At 43.1% G+C, this 22980-nt stretch overlaps 3 protein-coding genes across 3 annotated transcripts; 1 reads left to right on the forward strand and 2 right to left on the reverse strand.

Annotated features, from left to right (window-relative positions):
* Window positions 1-977: 977 nt before the first annotated feature.
* On the reverse strand, window positions 978-3960 carry LOC129595615 (uncharacterized). The gene is made up of 3 exons (XM_055492674.1): window positions 3448-3960; window positions 2273-3359; window positions 978-1783 (listed from the first exon to the last, which is right to left on the reverse strand). Exons 1-3 carry the CDS (start codon window positions 3806-3808, stop codon window positions 1216-1218), a joined length of 2016 nt encoding a protein of 671 aa, XP_055348649.1. The 5' UTR covers window positions 3809-3960; the 3' UTR covers window positions 978-1215.
* An 8366-nt stretch (window positions 3961-12326) lies between these two features.
* LOC129595635 (uncharacterized) lies at window positions 12327-15029 on the forward strand. The gene is made up of 2 exons (XM_055492694.1): window positions 12327-13093; window positions 14153-15029. The coding sequence occupies exons 1-2, from the start codon at window positions 12742-12744 to the stop codon at window positions 14368-14370; spliced, it is 570 nt and encodes a 189-aa protein (XP_055348669.1). The 5' UTR covers window positions 12327-12741; the 3' UTR covers window positions 14371-15029.
* Window positions 15030-19063: 4034 nt separating this feature from the next.
* On the reverse strand, window positions 19064-22912 carry LOC129595598 (uncharacterized). Its single transcript, XM_055492654.1, has 2 exons — window positions 22651-22912; window positions 19064-22408 (listed from the first exon to the last, which is right to left on the reverse strand). Exons 1-2 carry the CDS (start codon window positions 22703-22705, stop codon window positions 20466-20468), a joined length of 1998 nt encoding a protein of 665 aa, XP_055348629.1. The 5' UTR covers window positions 22706-22912; the 3' UTR covers window positions 19064-20465.
* Window positions 22913-22980: the final 68 nt, after the last annotated feature.

A 22980-nucleotide genomic window follows, 5' to 3' on the forward strand; every position in this document is an offset into this window, starting at 1 on the left:
GGCCCTTTGTGACCTGTTCCTTTTTGCCAGCTCCATCACACTGACCTCCACGATGCATGCCAACCTGCTGATGACACTGAATCGCTTCTGGGCGGTGACCTTTCCTAATTCCTATCGCTTGCGACATAAGGCGAAACTCGCGTGCGGCGCTTGCGTTCTACTGTTTATCTACAGTCAGATTATCAGTCTCCCGGCGGTGATCATTGATTATCTGTACTACCGCCTCCCTACAACGGTAATCGCGGTGTGCACTTCCAATGTAAAAGCACAACCCAGAACGTTCGACGCCCGTAATATCCAAGCGATGTTGCTGCCTGAACTGCTGACCATTGGCTTGTTTCCGGTGATCGTTTGGCAGCGTCGACGAAGGATTAGTCGGCGGCCCGGAGCAGCACCGGGCCCGAACGCGGTTTTACCGGGAGTAGCGACCAACTCGGCGTCCCACACATCTTCTCGGCGGCGCTCGCCCAATAACATGGTTACCTTTTATTTGATGATGGGCTCCGTTCTGGTGTGCTGGACTCCAATGGCCGCATCAACGATTGCTAACCACGTTAGGACCGTTTCACAGTTTCAGATTTTTCAAGTTGCTGGTCAGTTGTTCTCCTGCCAGATTATTCTAGGTCCGATTTTGTTGATCGTCGCTTCAGCTTTTGTGACCAAATGGAACCGGCGAGCGGAGAGCGTGCAAAACGCACGACATAACAACGCTGCGGCTTTATATACATGAAAGCCGGAGGTTCGTTTTCGTAATGCCGTTGTGCGTTCTGCAGTATTAATATGTGTTATTTTGTACACGTATGATTTACTCATAACCTCACTTCTACCGGTAAAACTTCCCATTTTGTTCTATGTCTGCAAACGCGAGATAACGACCGCTCAGTCATTTCAAACTTCTAAAATTTCGCTTTTCATCTCCGTATCTTTTATAGCCGAAGTCATAATAAACTACCGCTTTGTATGAATAAGAAGTCAGAGCCATTTTAATCAGTGGAATTAACCGCATTTTGCATTATCATGCGATTCTGCGATCACCCAGATATGGTATACAAAAGCGAAGCGGAAGCGCGTAAATCTGGAGCAACTTCAGAACGCTCCTTAATGATCTTCTCAGTATCACAGAACAACCTTCACGATTTCGCAGCATTTGCTTATGCAGTTATGCATTAACCGGCTAACGTTTTCGTAAAACGGTAAAATTAAAGCGCGGCCTTCTTATTCGCGGCGCGAAGCTGCGGACGCCGTAGCCCAACGAAAAGGATCTTTTGCCACAACTAGTAACTGTTCTCGAACCTCTTGGGACATGGATACTGTAACCGTTGACCAGCCGGTACTGAGCTCTGTATCGTACATTTCCATCGTTTGTGCATGTTTTCCGTCCGGTGTCATACCGCCAAAAGCATATATGCGCTTATTAATCACACATGCTGAATGGTCCCATCTCGGTTGTATCAAAGAATGTATTTCTCGCCATCGGCGCGTTTTGATATTCAGACGCAGGCACGATCCTGTGGCGGGCCACTTCTCCATAAATGGCGTGGTCGAGTCCGGTAGTTCCTGCAGCTTTCCGCCGACAATGTAAATGTCTTCGTCAATTGTGACCATGGCAAAAAGCCGGCGTGGTTGTGGTAGGTATGACAGAGATTCCCAAGTGCCCGATGCGTTATTGAACGAGGTATCGAAAGACGCTAGCCACATTGCTCTGGTCATGCCGGCTTTGTCGTCCGCCAGAATGTACAGTACGCTTTTCTTTAGGGCTACCCCGCAACGTACGCTTGTGAATCTACAAAACAAAAAATCAAGGCAAGCACCAACACTTTGTTTGACAATAGCAGGAAATGAACTATTCATAAGAAGGTATTACAATAATGCTTATAACATCATTATAAAAAACATACTCATCTTTTAGAAATTCTCTTTACAAATGCCATGAAACTTGCTTTGATTCAGATTTGTCTTCGTAGCTACGTGCTTTATACAGGACAGACAGATAACAACCTGAGATTTATTGTGTGTAAACACTTTATGGCTGCCGGGCAAATGGTTTGTTTTTTGACCGACGTATACATCATTTGACCGCAGATTCGCAGAAAGATATACGTTGAACCACACAAAATAGTGATTCTTAATTCGCAAAGGCGAAAGCGAAAGTCTCGGTGAATGTGTACGAACTAGTTACACCTGCTCTTTCCCATCATGCTATATAAATAAAACGCATCTGTAGATTTTGAATATCTGGGAAATTATTTCTAGTGTAGACAGAATACTGTACCTTTCGCCTCCCGGCCGTGCCAGCTTCCTAGCGTGTCCAGTAGAAATTTCCGCCTTGACGAACGTCAGTTCGTCAGCATTTCCGCACCAAAAATAGACTTTATCCCGCAGAACAACCGGATGCTGCATTAAGCAACCACTGGAGAGATTTGTTGACTGCCAGATCTGCTTTTCGACTTGCCAAGCTACTAATTCGTTTTGGACATTAACCTTCGAAGGCGTTATGACATTATAAAGTAACTCTGTATCCGTAGCTACAATACTGCGGCCTCCAAAATCTTCGGAAATATACCGCTTTTGCAAATCCTCAGGAATACCGACGTGTTGCATTTTGCTGGTTGCAGGATCGAATATGTGCGCAAAACACTGCTTGCCTGCTTGTGAAGAAACGGAACCTTTAGATCGAATGATTTCGTAAAAATACACGAGTATGTGTTGTGTGCTGCCGCATACGGGGGTGCGCAGCTGTTGCAGCATCTCGGCCGCCGAAATTCGCTGTTTGGGATCGTGGATTAAGCAGGCCTGAATGCATGCTGCGAGATTAGCCGGTATGGATTCACTGACCAATGGGACATAGCCATCCATAATCAGACTGGCGAAGCGACTGTCGGAGAGCTTATTAACATCGTTAGTTATGTCTTTGCCTTTGCAAAGTTTCCGTGTTACGTCCCCCAAAAACCAGGCAGTCAACTCCAAGACAATGCAACCCAAGCTCCAAATATCAGTTTTTCTTCCGGGTGTCTCGGTCGGGATTTGTGCAAACTTTTTTAGCATTTCTGGAGAAGTGTAGCGCGTGGTACCGCGAAAGTGCGAGATGTCCTTGGAGCCAGTAACGTTCTGCTGCATTTGGACAAGATCGTCAAGATCACCGATTACCAGCCGGTGATCTGTGGCAAGAGAAGAAGGTGTAGCGTTGCCTGATGTGGGTTTTAGGAGAACGTTTCCCGGCTTTAAATCGCCGTGGATAATGCTCTTCTCGTGCAGAAATTCCAGCCCGGTTGTTATCTGGGTAGTGTAGTTGAGGACAGTTGCATATTCAAGTTGGTATTGACTTTCTCTCATTCTGCGCATTAACAATGCTAGATCACCTAAAGAAATCCAAAATGGTAACAACATTTTCACTAAGGTTCAGTTGCATTCCTTATAAATTATACTTATATCTTTGTGGTGACATACCATTGCAGTAATCCATCATAAGCTCCACGGTTGCTCCTCCAGAAGCCTCGGTAATACTGATTTTGTGATACGTAACAATATTGTCGTGCTTGAGCTCGATGAGGATCCTCAGTCGATCGCGCCATCTGCTGTAATTTTCCGTATTCTCGAATATTTCAACTTGGTTAGGGAGATGAACAACTTTAATCGCAACAAATTTGTCCCCTGTAAAACTGCCTCGCTTTGATATCGTGGCTTTGAAAACAACACCAAATGCTCCTCTCGCAATATAATCCACATTTCCATAGTGGTATTCACAAGTGCTACCGATTATTTCGTGCTTCTCCAGTGTTTTAGTATGAGCAGCATCGTCTCCGTCCATCTGAGCGTATTGCCAAAAATCACAAATTTTCAAATATTATAAATAATTCTTTTTGTAAAAATAGTGGGAGGAAACCAGTAATAACTACCTATAATTTGTCGGTAAATGCTGCAGCCTGCGTCGTGTTTGCCTTCCTACGGTACTCGAAGTGGTTTTCTACCTCTTCTACTGAATAACACATTTGCTCCTGTATAGCTTATGGTGCGATTGAGCCAATAAAATTTCAAATACAGTCACCGTTACACATCTAGTTATTGACTGTACCTATCACAGTTCGCTTGTCATTGTGCAAATAGAAACTTTGATACCGTTAAGCACTGACTGGTACAGGTGCTTCACTTTAATCAGCTTGCGTTTGCATCGTACAGGCTCAAAAATAGAGATTTGGCTTGCAGGCTTAATAATATCGCAACAAATTGATTTTCAGCTGGATTCCGCTGAGTCCCTTCGCAAAATGATTATCAGTATATTACCAATACATTTTCCCATTTTGACTAAATGTACGAGTATATTCTCCCATCTGCTTGTTTTATGGACAGTTTTACTGCTTCTTGTCCCCTGCTTGAAACTACAGTTAAAAATTGTTACCAATGACAAAATTCTAAGCAGTTTCTGAATGGCAATACACCGAAGAATACTTTACACAGTGCTACGAAACCTTCCATACGAGTATAGGTTCATTTGAACTCTGTAGGTGTTTTTGAAGAAATGTGGTACTGCATCGTGCTTATATATAACTAAACCCAGTAAACTCCCGGTATTTTCAGATGGCATCGGTAGTTAATCGACGAACCGGCCAGAAGTACACCAAAGTCAAAGAAACAATTTGGTAGAAAAAGGCTTTACTCCCATCTTTACGAGAAGTACAGTTCATCTCTAGTACTCGACACCAGTTGATATTGCATGTATATTGTACACAGTAACCGCTAGAGTGCGAGTAATGGTTTTGTTCCCTCTGACCCGTTAGACCCAGCCTGTACAGCCACCAAATGCCTTTTGGCGTTTGATCTTCCACAAAATGATCGGGAACAAAATAAGAATGACGAGAATAGGAAACACTGTCATTAAGCAAATTACTACACGAAAGAATTCGAATTGCCGAGGAAAATTAGGAACACAAAATCCCGAAATACGCATGGACTGTCGATAATACATGGCGTCCAGTATAAATGGCGGTAAAGTCACCGACTGGCTGTAAATCAATACGGCAACCGATGTCGCGCAGGCCATACGACTGTTATGCCGCATGCGATAAAAATTCGGAAAGGTCACCGCCCAGAATCGGTTAAGGATCATGAGGAGGTTGGCGTGGATTGTGACACTGACGACAATGGCCGTTGAAATAAGATACCAGTCACACAGGTACTTACTATTCAGAAATGCATCTTCAGTTCTGTACAGCCGAACGCTGGGGATTTTGCAGAGCACGGAGTGGTACAAATTGACGAGGATAATGTTTATGATGTAAACACGGAACGGTGTAAAATGCACGCGGTCGAAATATAAGGCGTACAGCGCCAGGGCATTGAGGAGAATGCCGCATATGGCGTAACTCAGATTAAAGAGGTTAGCATAGCTCTAACCAAAAATATTTAAGGAACCAGCTGCGGATGTGTTGTTCGACATGTTATAGCACATTAAAGAATGGCATTTGTTGCACAAAGTGAACTGTGATAACGTATGGCTATAAGTTATAAAGGGGATCATATGGGAGTTCGCAGAGGCGTCAAATGGGATTGGTTATGGCATGCTGTAAGCGGCTAAGACCAGATTGGTAGATTGCTTTTCTGTAAATAATAAAACAGCAGCGAGGGATAAATGTAATTGCCCAGGTGTAGGAATGTGAATTATCTGTTCGATACTGAAGTACAGATACTGTAGCATACAGTATATACTAATATAAACGCAGCTGTCAATCAACTACTTGAGCCAGAGGAACCTCTATGCCCACGACCGGAAACAACCCTTAAATAATCATTACTGCCAGCATTTCCAAAATACTTACTGCAAAACAACTTCCGCACTATCGATACTTTACGATTAGTGTAGAAATACCATTGTGACATTGTCCAAGACTCTAGTGCCAACAAACACGGGACAGCATATGCAAGCACTGAAGAAGGCCAGATAAATTTATAAGGGAAATAGCAGTGAATAAAAATCCTATCCTGAGCCCGGAGTATTTAAATAATTGTCATTTAATACTGAACTTTGCTTCATTGTATGTATGCGTGTGATATAGAAAACGGATTGGATCGCATTAGTTCTTCAGTAACTTCACTTCAGTAATTAATTACTGTAGTGCAACCCTTGAAAGTTTCTTGGTTCACATGAATGGCAAGTTATCCGAAATTGAATGCCAAGTCTTATAAACTTGCAGAGTTTAGGAGGATTATTTAGGTTATTATTCTACTGCTTCCGACATGGGCACTCCCATATCGGCTGGCAGGTATTTTACCGCACCTTACCGGATATAACTCGTACATTAATGCAGGCTTTTCACGTCAGTGTAAACAGAACTCTATTCCGCTGATACTGTAAACTTCCTCGAAAAATGTGATTGGTTGCTTAATCAGCAGTTCCTTATAGTGGCAGAAAGCTGATGTTTTTGGTAGAATGACACTTCACGGAACGTTTTGCAATAATAGATTTACAGAGTTATTACAGAAAAACAGTTATTCTTACTCCACTGTAAAAAACACTCCTAACTCCTAAGTAAAGCTGATTTAACAAAGTTACCCAAAGGTATATCCAGAGGTTATCTAAAGTTAGGCATCCAAAGGTTATCCAAAGGTTATCCAGAGTAAACGAAGTTATCCAAAGGCATATGTCACGTGTTTATAGGAATATATGTAAAGGGTGCCGCTGCTTGTGAAATAATTTGCAGAATTACGACTTACCCGTACTGATCGAAGAATCCCGAAGTAGAGCATACGTATACTAATTGGGGCCAGGCGGATTATGTGGGGCCAGGATTATGTAGACCGCTGATTAAATTAATCAGCCGGTTTGGCATTTTATTCCGCAGTTTACCTTCAAATCTGAAATACTACCTTTATTTTCAAAAATTCAAGCGAATTTACAGTACTTACCTCTTGCGATAGGTTCCTAGGTAAATCAATACCAAGCGCAGATGGAAATAACTTATCAAGGAAAATGGTATACGTAATTGAGCAATCAAATTGGAAGAATTCGGTGGAAATACAGTATAACGAAAGCCATACCTTTACAGTTTACGGAGACGGTACTCTGTAGTCGACGTGTATAAAACTTCACTTTACATTTTTCATAAAACCTCACAGCGTATTGCACGGTTCTTATAAGCGGACCAATACGTAGTAATGTAAACAAGCAAAGTTTTACTGGGTCATGTTCCCCGATTTAAAACATTTTGCAGAAACGCACTGTCCGAACGATTTTATGCAGTTTTCAAGGAGTGCTAGTTTTCCCCCTTTGACATATGTACAGCGGGCATTTTTTAACGGAACTTCAGTGCTGCATATGTGCAAATCATCGGCGCTTAATCTTATGTGACTTACGATTAGTACGTACGTGTGACTCATTTGAACTCGCCTTCAAATACCAAACCCAATGCAGAAATGAGACCCCAACTACGGTATTATACCGGATCTCGGAGGAATTACATTTCCCGTTTCCGCAGTATCGGATAATCGACGATCCACATTCCCCCGACACCATGGCATCGCTGGCTGGCGGCTGCAAGTGAACACAGCGGTCGTCTTCCTTGGATTTCCTCTTTATTTCGGACCAGGACAACGATGAACACACGAAACACCGGAAAGCAGTCTAACGTTTTCGACGTCTTGTCGCAAAAACATAAACGAGCATTTTCTGTTTGCAAGCGCATTTGTGGAGGCTTGGTAACTATAGCATATGTGTATAGAATCATTGCAGTTAGTTGTACTAACATGTACACAAATGTCTCGCCGCACGATATTTCGCTGTTTTTATATGACACGACACCCTCTCACTGACAGTACTTATCATGTTTACCGAACTTTTGGGACCGGCTAGGTAAAAGAAAATGACCACTTCCATAGTATTTCGATTGCAGTGACGTGATTTTACGGTACCAGGACCTTCGGCATGGTTAAGTAACAAAATCTAGCAGCTGATGACTGTTAGAACGGTATGGTGCACACAGCATCTGGTGACGTAGCATTTTTGCTGACATATTTTAATTTCGATTTGTCGGCATACTCCCGGTGACTGGGCGTGGTCGTATGTTGTAGTACGCGTTCTGGCTGGATTACCAAACCGAATAATAATTCAAAGTAGTTGCAAGCGTATAAAAGAACCCGATCCCGCGGGTAAATGCCGGTAGAATAAATTTTTTGTATAACTACAGTTCACAGATACAGATTCAGTATTCCTCGGATTGAACGCAGATCCTTCTTCGTATTTTCTTGTATGTTGTATATTGTACTTGTATAACCTTCGCCGTTGATACGAAGGAGAAAGCTCTGCTGATTCTTTAAATAATTTAACCATAAGTTAACGTTAAGTTAACGATACTGAAAGGTCCCCCTGCTCTTTCATATCAGTGCCCCCGCATACCCGACGCCTGTACAAGAATTTACACTGACCGTATCTTTTCGATGAATTAATGTATATGCACCATGCTTGCGAATTAATCTCAACTCCTCCACGACTGATAAATTTTGTTTGTGAGATAACTAAATAAAATTAGTTTGAAATTCTGATGTTTTAAGGACGTATTACTCAGATGTTGAAAACCCATTTGACGTCTCTAGTGTTAATCTGTTTGACCAGCCACAGACTGTATTTATTGTAAGTAGTGCCAAACTGCCAGCCAGTATACGTAATAGATGATGTTATTCATGTTCTGCATAGTAAAGGAATATGAAAGTGTTAAAAAGTCTTATCCCTAAAATCAGCCAAGACGATGATGCACTGGATCGAACTGGGATGCCTCGGTATTATTAAGGAACGCTTTAATAATACGTTTAATAATACGCTTTAATATGTGTCAATTGTAAATTAGCCAGCAAAACAAATCTGAATAATAGAAAACCAATTATTTTAAAGCTATATATAAGAAACTGTAAGGGAAAAACTCAACGTGCAAAATCTACGGGAACATTTAAGTACCCAGCGTTAGTTGATACAATGACCACTAATTACATATTTACAGATAGTCGCATCGTCCAAAGGAACGATGCAAACGGAGCAGACTTCGCTGTCCAGTAAAACATACCCCAGTTCAGTTTTAGTTTCTTTCGGCAAAGCCCTCTATAACATGGATGCTGGGAAAACAGTAAAGCGGTTAACAATGAGCGCCAGGGTGTCGCTTAAACTTGGAAATGAAAGATGGAATGATAAGCGTAAGAGGATCAATCAGGACCTGACAGGAAAAGAGCAAACCTGCCAGGCGTAGCGCGGTATCGGAGACGGTATTCCAGCCATATCCACTCACGACTATTGTAATAAACGGGGTCCAGCAGACTACCATCGAGCTGACTAGCAAATAAAACATGACCATGTTGATATTCCGGGATCTGGATTTCCTGGCAAGGATTTTCTGGCCAGGTGGGTTCTCTGTTCCGTTGGATCTCACTGGTACAGCCACCACCTGCTTTTGCTGTTTCGCCTTCCACAAAATAATGGGGAATAAAATAACAATGATAGTAACAGGAAACACTGTCATTAGGCAAATTACAGCACGAAAGAGTTCGAACTGTGCGGGAAAGTTTGGTATACAAAATCCCGAGATGCGCGTTGATTGTCGATAATATACTGCATCTAGTATAAATGGCGGTAAGGTCACCGACTGGCAGTAGACCAGCATGGCAACTGATGCCGCGCACGCCACACTGACACTGTGTCGAAGACGATAAGAATTCGGAAAGGTCACCGCCCAAAACCGGTTAAGGATCATCAGGAAGTTGGCATGAACGGTCGCACTGCATATAACGGCCGTTGACACCATATACCAGTCACACAAGTACTTGCTGTTCAGAAATGCTTCTTCACTTCTGTACAGTAAAATGCTGGAGATTTTCCCGAAAACGGCGTGATATAGATTGACCAGGATAATGTTTACGATGTAAACACGGAAAGGCGTAAAATGTACGCGGTCCAGGTATAATGCGTACAACGCCAGGACATTGAGGAGAACGCCGCACACAATATAAGCCAGATTAAAGATATTAGCGTAGCTCCAACCAAAACTATTTAAAGAATTTGTGGTAGAAGTGTTGTTCGACATGTCCCACCACAGAATAACTAATGAGTGCGTTAATTTTTGTACATACTAAACTCCAAAAAAGTGTGGCTAATGGGTTCCCGAGGATACTAAAGATTACCATTATGGAAGTTCTTATCCCGAGCATAGAGTATTTGAATTACTATAGTCTGTGGCTTTCGTGCCATTAATTGCGCACTGAATTCCTTTTGCACAGGCTCGAGCATTACCCTTACCGCTACGTACGTCAATAACTGCTCTAATACAAATTATAGAATGATCTTCGAGAGTCGCCTAATATGGGTGCAGATGCGTTATCCGGAGTCTTAACGAGGTATCTAAGAGGATAATTAAGATTGTTACGACTGTTTCCAACATGGGAGCTCAACGCTCTCATTAGTCCGACTTCCGCTGACAGGTGTGTTTACTGCCCTATTACCGAATATTATTAACGAAACACTTAAGCTTTTGAATTAAAAAGAAGTCCTCATTCCGAAGACCTCATTCCGTCGAAGATGCTGGAAACTGACTTGAAAATTTCTTCCTTAGTGACGAAAACTGAAATTTGGTGGGCAGAACTGCGAAGTGCTATTCTGAATTCCGAACGGAAATCGCACTGTACCATCGAAGATTCTAAAACCGCTACGCGCATGTTTATTGGGATCGTGATCAAGTTTAAAAGGAGTAAGTATATAGCCCAGACAGCTACTACCGACCAAATTCAGCATCCGGTTTACCAATTATTCCGCATACGGTAATGTGAACTTGCAGGTGTACTTTAATCTGATTTTAATCAAAACTTTGAGCGAATTTGCAACACCAGTCCCTCTCGAATACTTCCTCTTTTAACTTTTAAATACTGTTTTGCGCATCCGGAATAGACAAAGAAAATGACGCAAATTAAAACAGACATTAACCGAAGAATTGAATAGAAATATGTCGGAAACCATATTTTCGTACGGAGATCGGAGTTCCATCAAAGTACATTTCTTACAAAAGGTCACGACGTTTAATTTTTGTTACGGAGCTAGTACGGAGCTGAAGCAGTAGAGCAACTCCTGAGGGTGGCGGTACCTAAAATAATTTTCTTTGTTACTGTTACCGGTACATTGTCTTTCAAAACCTTCTTTAATATTTGGATTAGACCAAAGTGAACGGGTGATGCAAAAACTATGCTTCTCGTGAAAACATTAACCAACTAAGTTGGTTCTTGCACAAGCACAAAGCTTTCTATTGTTACAAACTTTTCAGAATGTAAAATACTGCGAAGCAAGCCATAAAAATTCACTTTGGATGAATCAATTTTGATAGATGGTTGAAAATGCGACAAAGCGAATCGTGTCAGATTGCATGGTGATAAGAGTTCAAACGAGGCGAACAGATGGAGCAGACTAAATATAAACACTACACTGGCTGCATGGTGTGCTGCCCCCTTGAATGCCGCATATACGTGTACAAGTACATTGATTTGCCGATTACCAGTCTGCCTGATCGGTTGACCAATTAGTCCCAACTGTGCACACTGGAATGCAGCGCGTAAGCGACTCGCCCGCTCTCCACTCTTTATCAGGCCCGTTTTATGTGACTTTTAATCTGCATCATTTGCTGATTGACTGCACGTGGCTGCGTATGCCATTTGAAGGACATGACCGAGCATTTCAAGTAGTTCTCCAAATCAATCACTTCCAACAACATTAAAATTCTATTGTACGCTGAGTGGCATCGATATGTACTGTACACAGATTTCTAAGTATGGATTTAAACGGACAAGAAATAATAGACTCCAGGATAAACTGCTGCTTCCCCTTTTTAATTATACCGGCAACGTTACTTGTTGCTTTCTGTTTTCTTATGTTTTCTTCTAATTTATTAAATCATACTACAGAAAAAGTTTGCATTAATGCCAGCATTGCCTGGCAAAACACTTGATGGTGACTTTGATTTTCTATCATAAGACTTATGATTTCTATCTTTTTAGGAGTCTTGTATAGAAGTACGTTTTGCATTAAATTTTGATCACAGTAATTATTTCATGCATAATACTGTACTCGTATCACTCGCAAGTCCGTACAGTAGATTTAATAAACTATCAGTTAAACTGAATTGTGAGTTAAAACACAAACTGTGGATTTAAGCGGATATAAACGGATTCACGCCGTACTGCGCCGTAAGGCGTGGCTTAAGGTAGAAATTGCAGCCAATAGTAAATATCGATCACTGGCGCACATCTCACTCGTCACATATATACGCGCGCAGCCTCAGATTTTAATACGCAGCCGTGCACATGACCCAACTGCCGCCGGTCAAGCGGTTTTGTTATGTCTCAAATAGTGCAGCAGATGTATCGTATATCATTTGCCCCTTGTCTAAATCAACTCCATTCCACACCAATCCCCCCATCGGCCGGCACCACTCTTCAGCGTTAATGCACTGCCAGTCCGTCCTAAAAATAAACAATCCAAACTTACTACAGCTGTCGCTTGGCCCGACTATAGTGTACAGCGATAATTTCGACGCTTTATGGGGAATTTGAGAATCTGCGATTTTGCAATCTGTGGGGATGTGAGCGGATATTGTGCCGGTCACTAGCGCATCCGTCATTCGCCGCGTTCCCATTGCACTATAAAGTTCGAACAGTGTTTAATTGATCCGGTTTCAAAATTCAAAAAGCTGCTCATTTATCTGGATAAGTTTTCTCTGCGAGAAAATGCTTCGACGTAATAACGATGAATTCCGCATTCCGTTGTTTTTGGAAGAGCGTCCGTTGCCGCGTGTGCCGAAGTACTCTAAAGAAGTTTTTCGGGAAGTGTATGAACCGACGCCGAGTGATGTCGAGAAGGGTAAAAGCCGGTTGCAGAAATGGATGAGCGCGTTGAAGAAGCGCTTGGCCGGGAAAAAAAGCGATCAGTTGATTCAAGATAAGAATTTTATCAATGGGCAAACAGAGCCATGCTCACAGTGTTCATTGCGTGAACGACCGGGACGATCCCGTGGGATGATTGTGGAGCGGCAACGACCGGTGTCCATGTACGATTTCCGCGTAACGCACCAAGAAAAAGGTAATGCGACTGTGCGAAATCATAATGGCACTGCAGTTTCGAAAAAGCCAAAATTAATATTACTGTAAATTTTAATATCGTGCTTGCGCAACCGTGTCCCTGTGGCTGTGGCTGTGAGTTGCACATACACATTCGCGCACAATTTATATTGTTAATTACTTTATGCACAGCCGAAAATCGGAAAATGCGTTTTTGTTATCTTTCTGCTTTTTAATCTGAACAGATTGAACAATATAAGCAAATATGTACGGTTACCGCAACTTTAGCAGTTACTGAATGCCGGATACAATTAGCAACCATACGAGTACTACTTGTAACTAAATTACTAGACCATTAGCGGAAAACAAAGCGAAACCTGGACAAATAAAGTACGTAACTAGAGTAGATAATTAAGCGAAACCTAGATATAAAAGAAATAAAGCGAAACCTTAGGAGCTTAAAACGTATATTACAATTTACAAATAATGTTCACTTGCAGGTAGTTGCTGACGTTAGCTGCTTTATTACTCGTAGTTTCATACTATTATATGTTATTGAAATTTCTGTCTGTAATAATATTGCTGTAGCGGTCGATTACAAAGGGAAGCGAGTGAATATTTGTTTGACCGCATAGATGAGTGATTAATTGATGCGTAAGATAATGAACCACTTAACGGTAACGACCAAAGTAAGCTGATCAATGTCAAAATTAATCAATAATAAATTCCTGCTGATTTCGCTGACTTGCTTAAAGCTTTTCAAGTTATCAACTGTTTTCAAGCTTTTCAAGTCTTCAAGCTTTTCAAGTTTTCAAGCTTTTCAAGTTTTCAACTGACTGCTAAATTTAATTTTTTAAAACTCGAAGTGGACGTATGTTGACGATGGTTTCACGAATGTGTGCAATGTTCACATGACTGTGAGTCCGTCCGCCTATCTGTATTTCTCACAGCAGTCCGGTAGGTGAGCAGTTATTAAATTTTCCTTGTTACGCGATCTTTGGACTTTTGCTGTTTATTCTCATGGCTACTCGCACACGTAACCGGTAGCGATCGTAACAGTAACGCAAACTTTTTTTAACAGTTCTCACACTGACCCCGCATTCCAATACCGGCACCACATACGCAACAGTAGTCGCTGCGCCATACACACACAGCCCCACCCACGTTGATCGCCCCCACCAGCCCCAACAGCACTTACCACTCCCCGGGCTTATCGGACGCCGACAGCGTGATCCTGCCGGCCGTCCTGGTGCGATTACGCCGGAAAGGCGAAGCAGCCCGCGCGGCGGCCGAACATGATGGACAGGCGATAAGATATCGCCAGCACCGGCGTTACACACTTTACACCGATCCGGACAGCGATAAGCGACATCAGCCGCTGCCGGACACGTCGGACACCGGTGTATCGCATTCGTACACGTGTTCGTCGCGGCGCCCATACAGCTGTCTGTACGAGCATGAGCCGGATGTGGTGGTGTCTGCGCAGTCGGTGCGGCCGCTGCGGACAGCGGTGCCGGTACGGCCGGAATGGACCAATCGCGTCAGTTGTGCGCCGGAACGACAACGGTATCCACCCGGGACGAGAAAGAGATTTGGCGGGAAACGATTGTTGGTGCTGGATGATGCGGCGTTGTTGGCGATGCAGAATGGTGGAGAAATCCCGGAAGTGAAAACCGTTGGCCTTACTGGCATGTCCAGACGAGGGCGGAATTCGAGAAGCAGTATAATGCATGAAGCGATTTACGAAGAAGTCATGATTTAATGATAATCCCTTTGTTATTTTGATACAGGTTGTGTAGTGTATCGAATAAGGCTTTTCATCTTTTTTTTCCATTTCCGTTTGTTACTGTTATCCGGTCCGGTCCCAATTATGCAGTTAATCGAAATGCCTTTTATGCGCTACAACAGACGCATACATGAATTGATTAGTACAAGGCACACGAATATTGTGAATGAAAAAAGCGATGGGGTAGAAATCTAATGTTTCACACAGGACGCGCTTGCATCGTTATATACGCGCTTAAATTTTGCATGTCCGCAAGACACCTTTGTACCGGTATACTCGTATATTTCTAATCAATAAACAGATGGCCTTCAAACTTTTGCCGGAGGTTTGTTTTCCTTACACTGCTTATTGTTACTACAACAACAGAGTAAAGGCCTATTTTTACTCGGGCTTAAGATCGTCACATCTCGCGAAACTGAGCTATTTCGGCGAGTATAGATACCTTCACATCTCCGTCACAGTGTCCGTGACTGAGGTAGGTAGTATAACCACACACACGTCACCTTACCGTAAGTTAGTTTCGTCAAGGTTACGTTCGTCAAAATCTGGCTACTTTCGTCAAATTTTGGAAATAGAACTAGTTCTATTTTTTAAACTTCACGATCGTGAAGTTCTGCATGTTTATCGTATATTAGCATGCAAAACGATGCGTATGTTATTAGCGCACTTTCTGCAGGCACAATTGTACTTTACTACCTACAAACACTTGAAAGACCACTTTATAAATAATAAATTTTCCATTTCCCACGCAGCTGCACATTTGATTTTGACAATATTTTAAATATTAGTTTTGGGAGGCAATACACAAGTGAAACGTCGATCTGCAGCGTTCATCTTCGGAATTAGGTGAAAAATTAGAATTCAAGCGGAAATTAGAATTTAAGCGAAAAAAACAATAAATCGTTGTAAAACTATCAGTCAGCCGAACGCGCAGTGGATGATTAACCAAAGGTTCAAAGTTGCATAAATATCGCCTGTTGGAAATATACTGAATGTATCCCACCCCACAGGAAGTACAGCAGTCGTAATTTTATGTTGAAATCATTTTTAGAATTTCGAGGTTTGGCGAAACTGATTTTCGAGTATAACCAGGAGGTCGTTTTGCTCATGTCCGTGATGTAAGCCGGATCTTAGTGTCGGCTTTTATCACGGTCGTCAGATTTTACGGACATCAAGGTTCATGTGCATATTCTGCCATTTTGACGGACGTAAAGAAAAATGTGACGAAAGCCGAGTAAAAATAGGCCTTAATAATTCAACTGCAGAGTACTACTAGCATGCCCGCATGACATAGAGAATGGCAGAATAAGGTGGCATATTATTGTGCGCTTGGCTCCCACCAGAGTAGGCTGTCTGGTACCGTACAGAGTAAGGGCCACTGTTGTCTTTCCATACTGTATCAGCGCATGATTGCGAAGTATCCCCTATTTTATATGTCAGGAAGGTATACTTCTCGTCAGAATTTGCTCTGTGGTCGTGAATCGGCATCTCGGCCACGGTTAAAGTATGCGACTTTTCGCCCCCTCTTGTTCCCAGAGGATATTCAGCTATATCACGCCCAAGTAGAAATCGTCCACGTAAATCAGGAAGCCGTTGATCGGCAAGCAAGACCGCCAATTTCGGATAATGAACCGGGCTGAAATACTGTCCGTCGCATGCCAGCCACATGCCGGTAGAGAACGGTCTTTCGGGTACGCCACAATGGCTCCAATCGGTACAGCAACCAGCTGTTGAATTTGGTATCCTAGCGAAGTTTGATTGACCATTACCGTCTTCACGTCCGCATTCAAGGCTTTTTGTTGACTTTCCAGGGAACGGATTTTGTCCGCATTTGCCTCAACGAGAGATTCTTTAGATGTTACTGCCAACATTAGCCTTTGCTCCAGCTCGTGGCTTCTGGTTCTGGAGTTGTTGAACTGTGACGCAAAGGTAGTGCGATTAACTTTCAGCGTCAGTACATCTTCAGCTACAGAACTGCAGCTTTCATTCAAAGCGGCCACGTCGCGCAACAATGTTTGTAAAGTGTTTTTTAATGACGTTTGGTTTTGCAAAGACGCTTGTAATTGGTTTTGTAATGCTGTGATTTTTCTCATATTGTCAGAACATTCGGCACCTCCTGGTTTTTCGTCTATGGAACCATTTTGACGTACGTTCATACTGGCAACAGCAGCATAATCAGCACTGCTGCTACTAAAGCGGACCGTGACCTTTCCGAGGATCTCCCGGCTACGCAACGCTGAAAGGTTTAAGCACCGTACTTCCATGGGTTTCACAATAAACTGCTGTCCATTCCACTGTATCCTGTCTTTCGAATCCCGAATGTCATCCATGATGCGAAGAAATGCCTCCGTTTCTGAGGTAGTGGGAAAAGCGAAGCTAGTCGCATTCGCCGTTAAACTGCCGGTCATCAGTAACTGCATCCATTGCCTATTATTGGCAAATAATTCAGTGAACGTTGCAGCTTTTTGATCTGGCCGATCACTGTGCACCCGCCAAAATACGTCATTCCAGTTTCCGGTCAAATGAGCGGTGGATGAAACATTAGGGCGTAGTTGTGCACTAATGCGATGGATTACGGTTTCCAGTTCGTTGTTCTCCAAAAGTTCATCGGTATTCATATCGCTCTCCACAACTGCTTCAATGGTTTCTCGTACCAAATCCTGATAATCGTCAAATTTTAGGCAAACAAAGTTCGTAAATTCTGAGCGGGAGTTCGCAGCCATAAAGGTGGATGTCCAAAACAGGTGTGTCATGGCGACGTTTAGAACTGCTTTCCGCTGAGTAATCTGCGTGCGCGACGAGAACAGCACTTTCAGATCAGAAGCAAAATGTTTGCCTTTTACGGCGTTAGCAGCTTCGCGACACTGGCTATCGGATGCGCATGGGATATTTCCCGAAACAAATTGTGGATCGTTACCAATGGGAATCCACTGCTGCACAGTGCGATGATTATGCCAGTGCCCGATTGTCTGGAAGCGTACATATGTAATGGAATGGAAGAAGATGGATTGCTACGGTTTGGTTACCGGTTTGTCTGGCAATGTAGTTTTGCACATTGTTCTCTACATCGGTATCCCATAGTTTAATCTCGAATATGACACGCTTGTCCGAAATTGTAGTCGAGTTTGGTAGCAAACGGCAGAGCGGTGTGTAATAGTACGGCGCAGTGGCGGAAGCGGTAACATCTCTGTATATGCGGATGCGAATACCTTGATAAGGTATCATATATAGTGGCGGTAAGGACAGATTCAGATTTCCTGTTATAAAGAATACCTGTTGCTAATATCTACTGCAGCATCACGATTAATACGAGTATGTGATGGTCAGCGTATCACTGCGTGTGTAATGAAAGGTCACAGCGCTGACATAACTCGAGATGCGTTCTGTATATAACAATGTGCATTTTGCGCCACCGTTCTAGGCAGGTACCGTGAAATTAATATTACGTGTAAGAAAAATGTGCGTACCTTCCACTCGTAGTGCCATCGCAGCTGTTGCGAACAAAACAGCATTTAGCCACATAGTTGCCGATGTATTGTAGGTAACCAAGAAGAGAATAAGTAATTGTGCAATTACATGTATTACAGATTTAGGCTACCAGATGGCGAACGAGATTCCACGGGTCGATTTAGCGTAAGCCGTCTGGCAACTGAATTCTTCTACTGCAGCAAAGCTATGGTTCTCGGGTTTGTTTTGATCTCTTTCGGAAACTGATCAGTACACAAGTACCTACGTGCAAGAGCTGTGTGCAAGATGGCTGGTAAATTGATGCAATTATTTTTCGCTTCCGCTTTGGGTTGGATACTTAACTAAGGTCGTGACGTGCTTCGTAAGAAACTTTATCCTCGAACACCGGTGATTAAAATCATTGGAAAGCGAATGACTTAAAACTGTCGTCACATCGTGTGCAATTAAGTACCGGTGCTATTGTAGGCTGTTGAATTGTTGAGGCCTCGAACATACGGAATGCAGAATCCGAAGCATCAGAACTGAAAAAATTTTCAAAACCATTTCCTTACCCAGTAATACAACCAAGTGAACGCGCATTCAGCATACACTTGGTGAGAAGACATTATACTCAGTGGTCAACGTGTTTGATCATAAGCGGCATGTGCCACTTGCTTGCTGTGCAGTCCCCGCCAGCAGAAAATACTGTGCGTGTATAACAAGTTCTTGGTCGAACACCGTATCGCAATATCGTCGGTAAGTGTGTTACTGATATTCGCTACAACGATTCAAGCGCAATTGTTGCGATGTACATACAATATACATAATATGTGACAAAGTAGTGTCAACTTCACACCAAAGGAGACGACAGTGGGCATGCTCTCGACTCCCAAAGAACGCTTCACACTGAACATGCGGAACTGGCTATTTTAAAAAAAAATTTATTCCGAGACAATCCAAAGAAACCTGTACTGCAAAAAACGACCGGCACTGTGGAGAGGCGGGCTTCTTGAATCTCCCTCGTATTCACTGGAGAACAGCGCCATTACACTGGGCGTCAATTCCAGCTGACTCGCCGTAGTCTCCACCGGCGAGCTGGCGGCCTGCTGACTACTCCACGACCGCAACTCGGCGACAGTCGTCCCACCAAACGCCGCACCGCGCTTAAGAGATGCGATCCCAACCGGCTCAATTGCGACGTCTCCTCAATCGGCTGCGGATTGCCCCCCCCCCGAGTCCGTCCCGTGTTAACCTCATTCGCCTCCAGTTTGGGCGTTTGACGAAGGAGGCACGCATTTGGCGCTCCATGGGACTCTTTTGTCGGTCGATCAAGAAGGCCTTAATGATGTGCCCTTCTAGTTCCACCTCCTATGCGGGTTTGGGGAACACGGTGTAGAGGGCGTAGTTTGTTTGGTCGGCCGATGTGGGCCCGGATTTGCACTCCCCGCTGGAGATGGATTCCGATGAGCGCATGGGGAATAGTGCGCGCTGGGTGAATTCGGAGATGTAATGCGTGCGCGGTGTAATGTACGAGGCGATATAAGAAGAAGTTTTGCTAATTTTAATCTCTTCTATCTTCGTACGGGTTTTATTAGAGTAAGTAACGTGCTTCTCACTTGTTCATCCATTGCCTTTAATTGCTGTCGTTTGTATCTAGCGCAATTGTTACGTAATTTATGTTACGTAAAATGGTTTCTCTGCATTACAGTGAGCTTATACCTGTGTCGGCTACTGACGCACGAAGATTATGACAAAAGCCATGTGGTACAGGTCCTACGTACGGTACGTAGGACCTGTACCACCTGTGTATGGTACGTAACGTACCATGCACATACCACGCTTGTTACTGTAATAGTATGTATGCAGTCTGCATGCGACAAATTTTTGCAGTACCGCAGGAGAAGTCATTTTCAAATGGTTGTATTAAATATTAAAATTTTCCTTCCCAGACTTGTTATAAACATTGCAAAAAAATTTAAACGCGAAACACCACGGATATAAATAATGCGGAAGATTTTGTGTTAAGCTTTTGTGCCGGTCTATCTGTACATTTTGCATACGAGTATTAGCTAAACCTGCTGAAAACACTTTCGTTTCACTTGAGGTTTAACTCCCTCAACATATATATAGTTGTTTTACGTTAATTAACACAACTATTACTCTAGCAAGCCCGCATGATATAGAGAATAGCAGAATAAGGTGGCATATTATTGTGGGCCTGACTCCCGCCCGAGTGGGCTGTCCCGTACCATCTAGTGTAAGGGCCACTGTTGTCTTTCCATGTTATTCCGTCAGCGCGACTCAGCGAAGTATCTCCAATTTTATATGTAAGGAAGGCATAATTCACGTCGTCACCTGCTTGATGGTTATGATTCGGCATCTCGGCCACGGTTAAATAATGCGACTTTTCACCCCCTCTTGTTCCCAGAGGATACTCAACTGTACTACGCCCAAGAAGAAATCGTCCACGTAAATCAGGAAGCCTTTGATCGGTCAACAAGGCAGCCAGTTTCGGGTAATTAACAGTACTGAAATACTGTCCGTCGCATGCCAGCCAACACGCCGGTAGCGAACTATCTTTCGGGTGCGCTACAACGGCTCCGATCGGTATAGCAACCAGCTGCTGAATCTGGTATTCCAGCGAAGTTTGATTGATCATTACAGCCTGTACGTCCGCATTCAAGGTTCTTTGTTGACTTTCCAGGGAACGGATTTTGTCTGCATTTGCCACAACGAGAGAATCCTTAGATGTCAATGCCAGCTTTAGTCTTTGCTCCAGTTCGTGGCTTCTGGTTCTGGAGTTATTGAACTCTGACGCAAAGATACCGCAATTGATTTTCAGCGTCAGCACATCTTTAGCGACAGAACTGCAGCTTTCATTCAAAGCGGTTACGTCGCGCGACAATGTTTGTAATGCGTTTTGTAATGAGGTGATTTTTCTCATACCGTCAGAACTTTCGGTACCTCCTGGATTTTCGTCTTTGGAACCATTTTGATGTACAGTCATACTGGCAACAGCAGCATAATCTGCACGGCTGCTACTAAAGCGAACCGTGACCTTTCCGAGGATCTCCCGGCTCCGCAACGTTGATAGGTTTAAGCAACGTACTTCCATGGGTTTCACAATAAACTGCTGCCCATTCCACTGTACTCTGTCTTTCGAATCCCGAATTTCATCCATGATGCGAAGAAATGCTTGCGTTTCTGAAGTAGTAGGAAAAGCTAAATTAGCCGCATTCGCCGTTAAACTGCCGGTCATCAGCAACTGCATCCATTGTCTATTATTGGCAAATAATTCAGTGAACATTGCAGCTTTTTGATCTGGCCGATCACCGTGCACCCGCCAAAACACGTCATTCCAGTTTCCGGTCAAATGAGCGGTGGATGAAACGTTAGGGCGTAGTAGTGCACTAACGCGATTGATCATGGTTTCCAGTTCGTTGTTCTCCAAAATTTCATCAACATTCATATCGTTCTCCACAACTGCTTCAATGGTTTCTTTTACCAAGTCCTGATAATCCTTTGACTGCAGGCAAACATAGTTCTGTAACTCCGATCGGGAACTTATAGCGGTAAAGGTCATCGTCCACAGCAAGTGTGTCCAGGCAACATTCAGAAACGTCTTCCGCTGGCTGATCTGTAATTTGGATGAAAATAGCACTTTTATGTCTGCGGCGAGCTGTTCGTCTTGGACTGTCTTATAAACATCGCCACAGTGCTGCGTAGAGGGGCATCGGAGGCTTCCTGAAATAATTTGTGGATCATTACCAATGGGAATCCATTGCTGAATAATGTAGCGCTCCTGTCCAAGCTCGACTGACTGGAAGCGTACGTAGTGGAAGGGAAGAAGGTGAATTTCGGCTGTCTGGTTACCGGTTTTTCTGGCAACATAGTCATGAACATGCTTCTCCAGGTTATGATCCCACAATTTCATTTTGAAGAGGACACGGTTGGCTTGAGCTGCGGTTGAGTTTGGTAGTATACGGCAGAGTGGAGTATAATAATAAGGCGCACTAACCGAAGCATTGGCATCTCGGTATACTCGAATGCGGATATCTTCGTAAGGAAGCGTGTACAGGGGCGGCAACGACAAATTCAAGCTTCCTGTGATACAAAACGCAACTATTATTTGCTAACCGTAAGATATTTCCATCGTTATTATTGTTACTGTAAGACGCTGCATCACCGAACCAAGCGACGTTTCTGTTAAAACTGCATTTGAACAATTTTATGATGTGGTGGTTATTTTCTGCTTTTTAAAATTTTAACGATTTGCTTATTTTCGGTGCCTAGCAGTGCAAAAAAACGTTAGTGCGTATGTCTTTCTTCTTATTTTAAATGTTTACCTTGTACTTGCACTACCGTCAAACCTGCAACAGCAATAAGAGCGTCCTTCCACATGGTTCCGCTTCGGTTAAACACAAAAATAATAATAATTGTATTTTTACAGATTGTACTAACTAAAAAGCTGTAAGTTCCAAGTTTGAATTACGAGATCTCAAAACTTAATAAAGTTTCTGAAGTGAGCATTACTCGTACTTCTTCTGGATGGCACACCTTATCGGTAGTTCTAGGCTTCTAGAATAGCAAGCGTTAGTTTTGAGAAAGCGATTGTGACTGTATTGCCGAATGCCGATTATCAGATAGAAGCAATCATTCATCGCTTGGTCTGCAGG

This window comes from Paramacrobiotus metropolitanus, unplaced genomic scaffold, assembly GCF_019649055.1.
Source record: "Paramacrobiotus metropolitanus isolate TYO unplaced genomic scaffold, Prichtersi_v1.0 Parri_scaffold0000080, whole genome shotgun sequence".
Taxonomy (NCBI): domain Eukaryota; kingdom Metazoa; phylum Tardigrada; class Eutardigrada; order Parachela; family Macrobiotidae; genus Paramacrobiotus; species Paramacrobiotus metropolitanus.

What these genes read in the sequence shown, in the direction of transcription:
- LOC129595635 (XM_055492694.1), top strand. Translation starts at nt 12,742, where the DNA reads ATGCTTCGACGTAATAACGATGAATTCCGCATTCCGTTGTTTTTGGAA. An exon ending in CGTAACGCACCAAGAAAAAG is followed by an intron (nt 13,094 to 14,152) that starts GTAATGCGACTG and finishes TTTTTTTAACAG; the next exon opens with TTCTCACACTGACCCCGCAT.
- LOC129595615 (XM_055492674.1), bottom strand. Translation starts at nt 3,808, where the DNA reads ATGGACGGAGACGATGCTGCTCATACTAAAACACTGGAGAAGCACGAA. An exon ending in TATGATGGATTACTGCAATG is followed by an intron (nt 3,360 to 3,447) that starts GTATGTCACCAC and finishes GGATTTCTTTAG; the next exon opens with GTGATCTAGCATTGTTAATG. An exon ending in GCACGGCCGGGAGGCGAAAG is followed by an intron (nt 1,784 to 2,272) that starts GTACAGTATTCT and finishes TTTGTTTTGTAG; the next exon opens with ATTCACAAGCGTACGTTGCG.
- LOC129595598 (XM_055492654.1), bottom strand. Translation starts at nt 22,705, where the DNA reads ATGTGGAAGGACGCTCTTATTGCTGTTGCAGGTTTGACGGTAGTGCAA. An exon ending in GACGGTAGTGCAAGTACAAG is followed by an intron (nt 22,409 to 22,650) that starts GTAAACATTTAA and finishes TTTGTATCACAG; the next exon opens with GAAGCTTGAATTTGTCGTTG.